Genomic DNA, 14,393 nt, shown 5'->3' on the forward strand with positions numbered 1-14,393 from the left:
AATCTAAAGATCAACTCCAGTTAGTACAGAACTCAGCTGCCAGGCTTTTAACCAAAACCAGAAAGCATAACCACATCACTCCTGTTTTAGCATCTTGGAGATCAGGTCAGCCGAATCAGTCATCTCTCTTAAGTCCCTTCTAAAAACAAACTTTTACTGGCGAGCCTTTCCTGAGTTTAGTTGATTTTAAATTGTTACTTAATTTCACCTTTTCTTTAAAATTCCTTTGAAAGAATGTGTTTTACAGTTCTTTTAAATGGATTTTATATCTTAAAGTGGTTATTTCTTAATCTTTGCCTTGTTTATTATTCTATGACCTGCCTGTTCTTACATTTGTTTTTGCTGTCCTTGTAAAGCACTTTGTAAATAAAGATTATTACTATTATTATATATTATTCACTACAAAGTGTTATGACCAGCTCGTCTAGGCCGTAACAGTCAATGGAGAACCACACAGTAAATTTGCTTTTTAGGTTATATTTCACTCAACAACAAACCAAAAACAATGACAGAAGGTTGTCTGTCTTTGCTGTCCAGAGGGAGAGAGAGCAAGAAAGCTGAGGAAGCCTGGCTTATATGTCCTCCCACCAATGGTGTAAGGTAGTCACGACGGGCCCCATTGCAAGCCATGTTGACGGGTCCTAGTAGACACACACACACACACACACACACACACACACACACACACACACGATTGGTCCTCTTGCTGTTAATATGAAAAAATCTGTAAAGAGTCTTGGTGTGCACTTTGATCATGTTTTTAAATTTGCCAAACAGATATCCACTGTTGTGAGATCTAGTTTTTACCAGCTCAGACTTATAGCCAAAATAAAATCATACCTCTCTGCCAGTGATTTAGAAACAGTAATACATGCATTCATAACATCTCGCCTGGACTACTGCAACTTACTATATGTGGGCTTGGACCAGTCATCCATCCAACTTCTGCAGCTTGTCCAAAATGCGGCTGCTCGCCTCCTAACAGGCACAAAAAAGAGGGACCACATAACCCCTGTGCTCCGTTCTCTCCATTGGCTTCCTGTTCGCTACAGGATTCATTTTAAAATTTTACTTCTGGCTTTTAAATCATTAAATGGCTCAACACCTCACTACCTAAGTGAACGACTACATGTTCATGCTCCAACCAGCTGCTCCTGGACGTGCCTAAAACAAGGCTCAAAACTAGGGGCGATCAAACCTTTTCTGTTGCAGCTCTGACACTTTGGAACAGATTACCATTTAAAATAAGATCTGCTGCCACAACTGAGCAGTTTAAGTCATTTTTAAAAACCCATTTCTTTTCCTTTGCTTTTACTAGTTGAGTGTTTTATCCCAGCAGCAGTGTCTATTCGAACTTTTACTATTGTTTTGAGTTTTAATTCACTTTTAATTTTTGCTTTTACGTGTTTTTATGATGTTTTGGATGTAATGTATTTTGCCTGATTTACTGTACAGCACTTTGGTCTGCCTCGGCTGTTATAAATGTGCTATATAAATAAAGTTGACTTGACTTGACACACACACACAGACACACACACAAACACACACTATTAGGCTATATATCGTGCAACAATGTGTTAGATTGTAACAAAATGTATATATAACTCTTCTTGAGATGTATATCTAGCCTAATGTTATGATTATTTAGGGCCAACGTTACAGCTTCTATCCTCCTAATGTTACCTGCTGCATGGCTGTTGAAGCGCAGGCTGAACTGCTGCATTACTGCTAGGAAGGGGCAGAGGGTCAACTGTGGGCTGCTGACTGATTTTGAAACCAAAATAGTCTATTTTAGGGAGCTTTGCTACCCTCTCTTCCTGTTCCTTTCTCTCCTGTCATTTTTGACTTGAAATTAATTAAATTAATATTGATATTTTGTGTTCTATGTTTGTTCTATTTTTTTCTAACTTGTGAGCTATGGGACACTCCTGAATTTCCCCCAGGAGATGAATAAAGTATTTATCTATCTATCTTGAAAGGCATTTTGAATCGCTCATTCATCAGAGAGGTGCACTGTGCTCACCACCAGATTTTGGCCGTAACAAGCTACATGACATGATCACATTATTACCCAGCAACAGTGTTGGGAGTAACACGTTACAAAAGTAACACAATTACAGTAATGTATTACTTTTTGCTGTATCACAGTAATATAACGCATTACTAATAAAATTTCAGTAATATTATACCCGTTACAAATCTCAGTAACGCGCGTTACAATGCATTTTAACCTGAGATGTGTTGTGTTTTAAGAATTCACCAACACCGCGACTCTGCAAGAGACAGAGAAAAATACAGCGAATAAGAGTACTTCCTGTTCCTGTCGCTAATACTGCCGTAAAAAAAGAAGAAGAAGAAGAAGAAGGAATTCGCTAAGATGACAGAGACAGAGTCAACATCAAAGGACAAGAACATTATTGTCAAGTGCAATCTGTGTGCGAGTGCGACACCGAGGGAACTTTCTACATCCAAAAACAGCAACTTGAAGAAACACCTGGACCGGTGCCACGCTAACACCAAGTTGACAGAGAGAGATGCAGGCGGGAAGAAGAGAAAGAGAGGAGAGGACGAAAGTGCGGGAAAGAGTCAGACAAAGCAGCAGAAATTAAGTTTCTCTCGGTCTGCCGTGCTACTTGAACCAAGAGAAGTGAGGAGACAGGTGGCAGAGCATGTGGTGGAGGATATGCAGCCTCTGTCAACAGTGAATTCACCGGCTTTTAAAAACTTTGTCTGCAAAATCCCCACCAACGCCAGCAATGACAATGTAAGCTAACGTTGTCATAGAGAGTGGTTCATATACAGTATAGTATAGATCACTGGGTCATGCAGCTATCTAGCGTGTTATTATTACAAACAGCAACCTAAACATAACGCTAATGTATATACCGGTAGGGCTTAAAGTATTCTGGCACCGTGCCGGCGTATGGCTGAGACTGAGGCTCATACAGATCAGATTCCTGCTCTTAAATGTGCGGTGGAGAAGTTTTTGGTTTAGAAGTGATTTTTGTAGAGACAGTCACAGTAGAAATGCCGCTAGCTGGCAGCTAAAAACACCACAGAGCTGACCGGAGAAACATAATATGACAGAGAGCTGTACCTGTGTGAGCTGACCAATCATAGCAGACTGGGCTTATCGGGAGGGGGGCCTTAAGGAGGACTGGAGATATTCAAAGTGTTTCGGGCAGAGGGTGAATGTCTCAGCTGCTTTTTACTCAAACACATAAGTTGTAATTATAGTGTTGCAGTATTGTTCACAGTTGTGTTGAAAGCCATTGCACTGTTACTGTTTACGTAAAGTATTTTCACATACAGTATTTGAAAATAAATGGTGCAAAGCACATGCTGTTGTTGAAGAGAAGTGAATCTGTACACTTCAGGCTCAGGATTTCTTTTTTTTACTTTAACCCCTGTACCAGTATCCATATATAATTAACCCATTTAAACACAGCATGAGTTTAACATGGAGCTATCTTCTTAATTTTTCAGCATGTACTGCCAGACAGAAAAACATTTGCCAAAGATTTGGATAAGGCAGATGCTGTCATGGAAAAGGAGCTGAAGAAAACACTGGATGCCCAGCAGTATGTATCAACAACAGCAGACATATGGAGTGCCAACAACAAAAGTTTCATGGGGGTGACTGTGCACTGGATCGATGCAGATGCCTTGACATGAAAGAAGGCTGCGATAGCTTGTAAAAGATTTAGGGGTCGACACACATACGACGCAATTACAACAGAGCTAGAGGAAACTTTTTCTCAATAGGGACTGACCAACGATAAAGTGACCGCATGTGTGACGGACAATGGGAGTAACTTTGTGAAGGCGTTCAAGGAGCATCAGCAGCAGCAAGTGGAGTCCGAGGAGGAGGTGGAGGGTGATGGCGAGGTGGAGTTCACAGACCTTCACAGTGTGCTTACTGCCGATGATGATACTCAGCATGGGCTATGTGTACTGCCTCCCCACCATAGATGCGCAGCCCAAACACTTAATCTAATTGCAAACAATGAGGTTGTTAATTGGCTGGTATCTAATCCAGAATCTAGAGCTGTGTATCGTAGTGCTACAGCCAAATGTTCAGTGCTGTGGACAAAGGCCAGTCACTCCACAGTCGCATCAGAGTGCCTGGAAGAGGTCAGTGATAGGAAGTTGATTGTCCCCACAGTAACACGGTGGAACTCATTCTATAACGCCTATGCTCGGATCACAGAAATGCCCCTGACTGACATCAATAGTCTCTGCACACAGCTTCAGATTAAATGTATGAACGACAGGGAATACCAGTTTCTCAAGGAATGTTGTGCCATTATGAAGCCTTTCACAGTCGCACTGGACATCCTACAGGGTGAGGACACTTGTTTTTATGGAACGCTTCAACCAACGCTAGAAGTTCTGATGGCCAAAACCTTAGTAATGAAAAATGGCCTATCACAAATGACCACTGGGCTGCCTGAGGTTATTGTGGGAGCAATCAAAACTCGATTTGCCACCACAATTGATTCCAAGGATGCACTTCTGGCTGCTGTCTCCCTGCCAAAGTTCAAGCTGCGCTGGGTAAAAGAAGAAGCCAGAAGAGACCACATCAAGTTCCTCCTCACAACGGAGTGCCGCGCCCTAACAACAGAAGAGCCTACAGCCCTGATGCCCGATGCCCCTCAACCTGCTGCTACCAGCGAGGATGACTTTTTTTCCTTTGATGTACAGCCCAATGCCACGGCTGATGTGCCCATGTCAGTGGAAACAGAGGTAAGTAGGCTATGGAAAGGTCCAGGCCATACGTGCCTTTATAGTTCAGTTAATTTTACCAGCCTTCTTTGGCTGTATGCTACCTCTGTTGTATAGGCTATTTGGCTGTAACAGGTTTCCTGTTTAGCCTTCATTTTTTATTTTCAATTTTCTTATGTGTGTTTGATTTATTTTTAGTATTCTTGAAAAATGTGGTCATCAGCTAGAGTTCTAGCTCTAAGTTATTTAAATTTTACCAGCCTTTGTTTGGTAGCCCATGTATTAGCCATTTCTTGGCAAATTGGCCTTTGTTTTATTGATAAGCAGTTGATAAGCAACTCAAAAGTAGTGTAACGTATTACAATTCAGAGACAGAAATATTGTAATGTAACTAATTACTTTTAAATGACAGTAACTACTAATATATAATGTGTTACATTTTGGAAGTAACTTGCCTAACACTGCCCAGCAATCATCACAGCATATTTGGATATGACGAAAATATCAAATGAAATATTAAATTATTTATTTAATGGAATTGTTTTATATAGTCTGTTTATAGTTTATGTAGAATAAGAACATCATTTTGTTCTAGACTGTGACTGACTATAACACTCAAAAGAAAACCATGATGGAGATCGGTCTGCCTCTTCAAGTCACTATATAGTGACTATATAGTCACAATTCAATGGCACCATTGAATTGTGAACATGTGCTTCTCTGGACTCAAATGTATCTCTGACAAAACGGTTTAATTAACATTCATGAAGTCAGAATCTAGAGGGGGTCCACTCCTCCTCTTCCTCCTCCAGGTTCTTCAAACTGGTTTGTGTATGTTTAGTGTTTTCCTCACACCAACAGCTCTCTGCACTCATTCTTATGATGCATTCATCACTGATCTATCTGACAGTGTTTTTTAAGTTTAACGTTTTGTTAAATGTATCACTCGCTTCATGTCCCCTATTTTTTTTTAAGCAGGATCTGCCGTCATTTCCTGTTGTGTGTTTTTACTCCACTAGATGTCACAGTGGTTGAAGCAGCCGTGAGGTTAGCGCGTCACCATGATATTCCTGCACTTACTCTGACTAACCAAAGGTTGGTGCTCTTTCTCCTTAATGAGTCCTGTCAGCATCAGCAGCAAACACAGACATCTTCCATCTGATCAAGAATTCGTTTTCATTTTGAGTTTCTCTGAAGTCTGCATTCTGTCAAATAAAAAAATGAAGTTTATTTGTGACTTTATGCCTCTGGACTCTCTTCTGTTACACCTCTATCTCAGTGGAAAACTTCTTGCAGACTCAGCGAGAATTGAAATCCAGCAGAGGGAGGGAGAGGAGTCGATGAGTTCATACAGCAGCAGATATGTTTCTGTTCTCAGAGGTTATCAGGACTTATAAAACAATAGATGATCAAACACAGCAGACGAGCTCTGTGGGTTTCCTCTTTGCAGCCTCCTCCTCACCGTTATCTGAGGTTTTTCATATTAATAACACAACGACAGTTACAACCTTTGAATGTGGTTTAATAATTGTTCCAGGAACTTTAGTTTGTGCTGAAAACTTTCTCAGGTCTAATCGTTGGTATTAATCTGTGAGAGAAAAACTGTTTTTATAATGAACTCGGAAACTGAGACACTGATAATGTGAAACTTCTCTAATAAGCTCTGATACTTTTCAAAAATAAGATCACATTTAATCTTTAATGGAGTGAGCTGTTGGTGTAAAAATAAACAGAAGAGAATGAGGTAGGAGGAGGGGAAAAAAAGAGAAGAATGACATTAAAAACAAGAAATCTTAACAATAATAATAAAAAAATGTATATCCACTTTAAAATATTTAGCTGATAATTACTGAAACCTGATGTAAGTCAGGACTTCTAATTTCCAAGATGTTTAAAAGGAACGATAACAGCAGACAGTATTGTCCCGTCTACATGGGTCTTCATTTTGATTTCTTTTATACGACTACAAAAAAGTAAAATGACTGTTAATTTAAAAGAAAAAACCAAAAATGTTTTTTTTTTTTTTTTTAAGTACATTTTCTAGAAACACAACTGGTTTATTGTGTGAGATTATAAAGGCACTAATGTCCCCCATAAGAAAAGCAAACGATGCTGCTGTTTGGATCAGGTCTGCAGTCACTGACCTCTATAATCACATTTAAAATCTAAAGAGATATTCTGAGTTTTATAGTGAATTTACTTAATAATCTCAAGAACTCTGAGTTTGTCTTTGGAAATGTTCCCTTTTCTGTTTTTGGTTTGTTTTAGAATGGCTCTGATACGCCGTCGTACTTTTCTGCTGTCATGCGTGAAGCTCTTTTTTCTCCTTTGAAAAGAGCTACACGAATAGAGTCATAATTATATTTTTGTATTATGCACACGAGGTACCCTCCTTTTTTTGCATTACTTTGCGTTGCATTAGAATCATTCATCTTACATCTAAATGTAAAATGAAGCCATCGCTGTCACTTTTTGACACCCAATAAAACTGATTGAAATGCGATGAAATGAAGAAGGTCAGAGTCGAACCCAGGCCGCTGGCCTCGAGGGAAATAGCCCTTTACATGGTTCTTAACCACTGGGCTACGCAGCAGCATGCACTGAAAACTAATAAAGTATAAAGTCGGGCTCAGAAGGTAAAGAGAAGTCTTTGTTCAGGATTCATTTAAAATCAAAACATTGTGTTCTTAATTATAGAAACGACACAACAATGTATATTATTTTTTATTTTTTTATTATTTTTATTGCATTTACTTTACAAAAAAAAACACTTTACAGGCGCACTGTGAACTAGCTAAAATATAAAATCACTATATTTTAAATACATGAGATCTTTAGTAACTTCCGCCTAAATTTGTGATTCTGTATTGAGTTGTTAAAAACATTTTATTGTAATTTAGCAGAAAAATAACAGTCTATGTAAAGTCCCTACCAAAACAAAAACATTTAAATCCTCCATAAACGAGAAAATAAAATAAGAAAAGCACACAGCATGTTTTGTGTATCTTTCAGCTTCAGCTCTCCACCGATGAAGCTGCTATGTCATGTTTTGTTTCTACATGTAAACAAGAGTATCATCAGCGTAGAGCGCTACATAAAACACTAACCCCACCGTTTAAAAGGGTCAACAGTGAACCTGCAGACAAATCAACACACTGAATTTTTACAAGTTTACTTTTCTTTGTGAGCTTTTTGTTCCTGGTCAATGTGTGTGCTTGTATTCATATCTTCCTGTACATTTTATTCTCTGTGGTGTGTGAAACTATAAAGAGAGCTTGTTACGAGAGACTGAGGGCCTGATTAAGAAAGCATCTTAGCCACTAATAGCTCTAAACATTGCGCATCATTTGCTAAAGTATTATACAAAACAATAATATTTACTGTATATAATATAGGATTTGTTTTACACTGCTGCAAAATGTTGTTTGATCATAATTGCATATATTTAGTCATGATTGACATTGTTAAATTCATCTAAGCGATAAAGGAGATACATTTATGAGATGTTCCTGAGGACGGAGCAGTACACCAGACTCTTCACTGTCAGCACTGTGTAGAGCAGCAAGAGCAGCTTCACCTTGTATGGAGACGGGACAGAGGGATCCGCTGCAGGTGATGGAACAGAAAAAGAATAAAATCATCAACAACGTCAGGCCTCTGTTTTTCTTTCTTTTAACAGAGTCACTAAATGAAGATGAATCTATGCTGCATAAAGTCACCAAAACCTTCATTACCTGTATCTATCAGAGCCTCCACTGTTCCCCCCTCGTGCTGCACGTAGCAGCTGTATTCATAGCTGAACTTTGTCTGATAGATCTGTAAGACGGAGGCAGTACATCCAGACTCTCTGAGCTCCAGCTGCTGTCCGTCAGCAGAGGGCAGCTCCTCTAAACATCCGCTCTCCGTTTGTCGTCTCCAGGAGATTCTGACCACAGGAGGAAACATGGCTGAGGCCAAACACAGCAGGGAGCTCTTCTCCTCCAGCCGGCCTCTGGATGCTGCCGGGTACACGCTCACCACGGGCTTCACCACCTGCTCCTCGTCTTTGAAAGAGAAACAAGTAACACACACACAGTCAGCAGCATTAACGGCATTCAGTCTGATCCTAAACCTACATGAACTCTGGTCTCTAAAACACTCATGACTACAGCTCAGTAAAAATTAAGACACATTAATCATATCATCTCTATTATGGTAAATACATGAATCTGTTTATTAAAATAGCAGGTGTTGTCACAATAACATTTTAAAGTTTAAAACATTTAAGTGAAATTAAATCCATAAAAATAAAAACAAAGTAAGATTATAGCAGCAATAGAATATCATTTTAAACTTTGTTATATTTTGTATTTATACATTAGATTATATTTTATCATGCAGTTTATAATTTCATTAAACTATATTTCCATACAATTTAAACAACTCTTATCTTTATCGGGGTTTGCATATAATTATGAATTACATATTAACCTTCAAGAAAACTCTTTAATCATTTTGAATAAATTAAAAACTAAATATGTATGAATATATTTTAAACCATGTTGTTTTCTCTAATTAAAACAGATAAATAAAATCCATACAATAGTTATTTCAGAGTGTTTGTTATTTATTAAATATTCAGTGTTATGTTTTGAAATGTCAAATAAGGTCAAACTTGATTTACAAACTAAAGACAAAGGTTTCATAAATCCCCGAGAAGACATTTAAATAGACGTATGGTAACGTGTGATATCAGACAACATATAGTTCAAATGATTGTCTCTGAAAAACAGTTTTTCATTCTGTATTAAATATATATAATGATATAAATGTGAATCATTTGAGCAAGTTTATTTGTAGATTCACACAGAGAAGAAGTCAACGTGTGATAACAAAGAGTGGGCTCTAGACCTGCTCTTTTTAAAGTGTCTTCAGATAACATTTGTTAGAAATCAGAGCCATACAAAGAAAGATTGATGAGTTGATTCACACAGTTCAAAACAGAGCACTAACAACATGTTCAAGTTTGAGCCCAACAATCATTGGTTTGACTATTTGATCCTTTTTAAAGCGTTTCATTCAAACAAAGTCTTTTTCTTCTAATGTGGCTTTCTAAGTCGTTAAAGATCAGAAACTCTTTGGAGTCGCCTCGTCAGTCGCACTTCTTGTCCTTAAACCTTGTTAGTTATTTTTAATGAACCTCTTATTGAGCCTCCAACTCTTTAAAGTTTACATTTAATATGGCCTTGAACCCTGATTACATTTAAAATATCATTTAAATATCTGTTTGAAGACACCATCAAATCAAATATAATTATTGTGAGCTTTATTTTACAGGTTTTTATTTCAGGATCATTAAAATGTTCTTTACAACATATGAAACAGAATAACAGAATACCTTTAACCTTATTTAACTTTATTTATGTGTTGAGATTTGAACATCTTAGAGGTAACATCTTTTCATGTCTCAATAGCTGCACGCCTTAAAAAATCTCCTTTATTATAAAACTTTAATATTTAATGACTCAAACAGCAGAAAGTAATTAAAGTCACATTTCAGACGACTGAAGGAAATCAAAGTTTATTCTTACCTGAAACAAAGAGTCTAGTTCCAGAGCCAAACATCCGATAACCCCTCCACAGTGAAAAGACATGATACAAAAACCTGTCTGCTGGTGAACTACACAAATCATGAACCAGGATCAATCCTCAAACACATTTCTACTTCAGCGTCTCTTCCTCTTTTTCTTCCTCTCAGAATGTTTCTCCTTTAACGGTGATGTCTGTTGTTTCATTTGTTAAGTCCACAATGTTTGAACTGGAGCTGAAGGATGGATGAATGGACTGGTTTGAAATGTGGTACAGACCTTCTTGGTCCCCTGAGGAGGAAATAAATGAATTCACTTTGTTGATCGAGCACTGGGGATGAACTGAGCTCTCTGTTCTTTTGCTAGTTTCATTGATGATCTCATGATAGAAAGCTGTGTTCTCACTTCACTTTGCCATCGAGCACACTGATATTAATACAGACTGTCCAGTGTTTATTACCCACGTAGTACAAAATGTAGTTATTTGATCCAGCAGAGTTTTTTCTTATCTCACCACAGCAGAATATTGTTCATTTAGAGACGCTGTAATAGAGATGATGATGGACCTATTTTTCAGCTCAGATCAGCAGAATTATGCTTGATTCCTCACATACTTTGGATATTTTCTGAAACTCAACATTTTCTGAGACTCATCCTGGCTCAGAGAAACTTAGATATACTATGAAGGGCTTCAGCCCCCCTAAAATAGGCCTAATGACGCCACTGTCTGAGACTCATCCTGGCTCAGAGAAACTTTAGCATGCTTGTTCAGTCAGTTTCCCAGGAAACGGCTGCCACACGGACAAAACAATAGAGCAGTGATGAAATGGTTCAAGTCAAAATCAAGTTCCAGGAAATATTCTGCTGCAATCTGTTGAATCACCAGCAATTATGAAGACGGTCAATGTCATATCCTAACTGCCAATGCTAATGGAGAGTTTCTAGAAGCAATGTGGGATATGACAAGACTCTGAGCTGATGTGTTATTGTAGAAGAGTAAATGCTCTTGAACAATCAGACAGAGACGTTTGGTTTGTGAATGGAGGATCTGTGTATTTCTCTCGGAGCAGTTCTTTTATAGCGTCACAATCATCCTTTTATGGACAATTACAACTGTAATTGCTCAGTGTGCTATATAAAGAGCATTTCCTAGAAGTTTCTTGGCCAGACAACAAGTCTATTACCAGGAAAGGGTCGGTGGGTGAAGCGGATTAAACTATTTTAATATATAACTCGGGGCACCATCCTTGTTAAGTAAGGAAACTAATATTACCTGTACTAATTAATTAATCTATAAATCTGTCTCATATCATTAGGGTGAATTCTCAAGCAGTTATAACCATAAAATTACACAGACAAGGTACTGAAATTTATATGTGAAGTTCAATAAGGAAAAATGTTGAACAAAAGAATATAAAGGAAGTAAATAAGCAAAGGATATAATTACGACAGTGATACTGATGCAACAACGTAAATAATAACACTGTTATGTATTGTTTCTAAGTTGAAATGGTGAAGTTCTTATGTTGGAGTTGGAGTTAAAAGCGATATTGTTTTAGGGATTTAACTCAGTGGGATTTGAGGGCGAAAACAAAAGGAACTTAATAAATTTGATGAAAGTTGATTTGAGTTTGGCTTTGATTCGGATACGACAAGCTTGACTCAACACACTTCTCTCATAATCGTGACGCTTCCTTACTTATGCATAGTGTTCAATTGAACTCCGCCGAATGGTACCAAGGGCTCCCCGTCGAGTACTCTCGGATCAAGGATGCCGGTGGTCCACGATAACCGCCGTAGCAGGTCTGGTCGCAGTTGATGATGAGAGTGCGTGAAGAAAACACAGCGGTCCAACAGTCGTCCGTGGGTCCGTTTCGCAGCGGCTCAAAGAGTCTTAATTAACGTGCGTCAGGATTGAACGATCGTTGATCCTCACTTGACTTGAATGTGTCGTGTCCTTTTTTGATAAATCCTGAAAATAGGCAGGGTCAGTTTTTGCCTGTGACCGGACCAACAAAGACATCCACATTTCAAACTCTAAATCTAACTGTCCTTCTTAAGTTCTAAGTGGTGTTTTAAACCTTGCTTGTCTTTCTTCAGAGACTGGACCCAGGAGATCAACAAATTGAGTACTGAAAGCTTTATTCATCTTTCTCAGAATCCAAAGCAGTGAGCCGCCTGCAGACGACTGACTAAGACAAAGAATATCACACAATATATACTTTTTGTGAGGATGGTATCCGCCTCCTTCACCATTAGATTTTTCTTCTTTATGAAATACAGGCTTCATATCTCTATCCATGTCCCACGCGAGCTTAGACAGCTCTAACTATGTCCCATAAGGGCCTTATAGCGCTAACTTAATTACCCCAAAAGCGAGCTCGTATGAAACTTGAGACCTCACTTTTTGACCATGCAAGATTTCATCTAAGCATTGACTTTTTTCACTCTATCCTTGATGAATTTCACTTTGTAGGCTCAGTTTGAATTCATGTACACATGTGCCCTTCTGCATTTCATCCTTACTTGATTATGTTATGTTTATAATATGCAACCCTCACACTATTGTTATTTATTTATCTAACTTGCATAATATGTGTCTATTAGTTCATTATTATACTGAAATTCTATTATGATTATTCATGACCACTTTGCATAAATGTTGATTATAAGGACTATGAATACATGCCTACAGGTGGGACACTACAAATGGTCACTTTTAGTCAAGTGTGAGAATAGTGAAAATAATGTTCTGGAAGACGAATGATCAATACTTCAAAAAAAAAAGAAAAGATCGGCGCATATCTGAGGTTGTAGAAAAAAAACCTTAGGATGCGTGCGCCGGAAAAAGAGAGGTACTTAGGATGGAAACGAGGTCTGCAGTTCCTACGATTCCGAGCTGAAATTCAAAGAGTTTCGCAGCAGCAAAACTTGAAGAGGCAAAGTGGTTCAAAACAAAATTGACAGTCAAAAACAAGAGAACAGTTGTGCACAAGAGGCAGCGAGGGAAGAGAAAATTAAACGAGACGTCTAAGAGGTGAAAGAAAACTTAAGAGAGCGAAATCATGACAGAGAGCTGTTTTATCCATGAGATGACTTTTACGAGGGGGCGGGGCCTAATATCTAACCCGTCTTCGAAGCTTATTCATTTATTTGATTTACTCCGAGTTCTTACTTATTAAGAGCATAAATAAGAACTTGATCATATGAACATCACCATGTCAATATTTATATGTTGAAATATCTCAGACATTAAACATTTCAAACAAATATGTAATGAATAGGCATTACGTCCAACCTGAGGACAGTTAGACGATTTCCGCCTATGTGGAAATAAAACCAGCATTATAACATTGAACATTCTCAAAAACACATTAATATAGTATAAAAGTATAAAATCATATCTTGAAATACTATTTCCTATAACTTAGGACAAAATCACATAATTAACGTATCATCATTTCCTCAATCCTGAAACTCAGATCGGTGCAGCGCTCTTGCCACTAGGGGGCAGTAATGCTCCATGTCAGATTCAGTGGAGGTTCATCAGGTAATATTGTGGACTCCTTAAATATCTAAGTTCGTCATAGATGATCGTAGCGGAATCTAACTTGCATGAAAGTGTTAGTCTTGATGTCATGGATACATTTATCCGATTCAGGGATTGAACAGACATTCTTTTATATCAGAAATGGAGTATGTTGGTTAGGACAGTTTGTTCAACAGGTCTAAAGCTGTTAGGTCAGTTTTCAGATAGTCCAGATCACATCAAAGGCCTCCCCTGCCGTGTTGATTAACTCGGCAGACGGCTGTCTTCAAGGGTTTGTTTATTCTGAGGTCATTCACACGTATCCAAGTGGTCTGTTTCACCAATGTAGATTAAAGGATAATTCAAAAATGTTACGACGTCCTGTCTTTACCTTCCAATGCGAAGTCTCGTTCAAACAGTTTATCAAATGAATGGCTTTTGTTATCAGTAAAAATGAAAGTGTTTTTTTTTATGTCCTGTGAATTTGAGTTCACTCCAGGTCAATACGTTACATGGGTATGTGTGTACGCAGGCATGGACAGGCCATCGGGCGTACCGGGCAATGCCCGTGG

The 14,393-nt window shown here is 38.2% G+C and overlaps 1 gene segment (V, D, J or C); it reads right to left on the reverse strand.

Annotated features, from left to right (window-relative positions):
* Positions 1-7,442: 7,442 nt before the first annotated feature.
* On the reverse strand, positions 7,443-10,739 carry LOC136179089 (immunoglobulin lambda constant 6-like). The segment is given in 3 exon segments: positions 7,443-8,331; positions 8,460-8,768; positions 10,296-10,739. Coding segments are annotated over 3 exon segments (453 nt in total).
* Positions 10,740-14,393: the final 3,654 nt, after the last annotated feature.

Source organism: Labrus bergylta, chromosome 4 (assembly GCF_963930695.1).
Source record: "Labrus bergylta chromosome 4, fLabBer1.1, whole genome shotgun sequence".
Classification (NCBI taxonomy): Eukaryota; Metazoa; Chordata; class Actinopteri; order Labriformes; family Labridae; genus Labrus; species Labrus bergylta.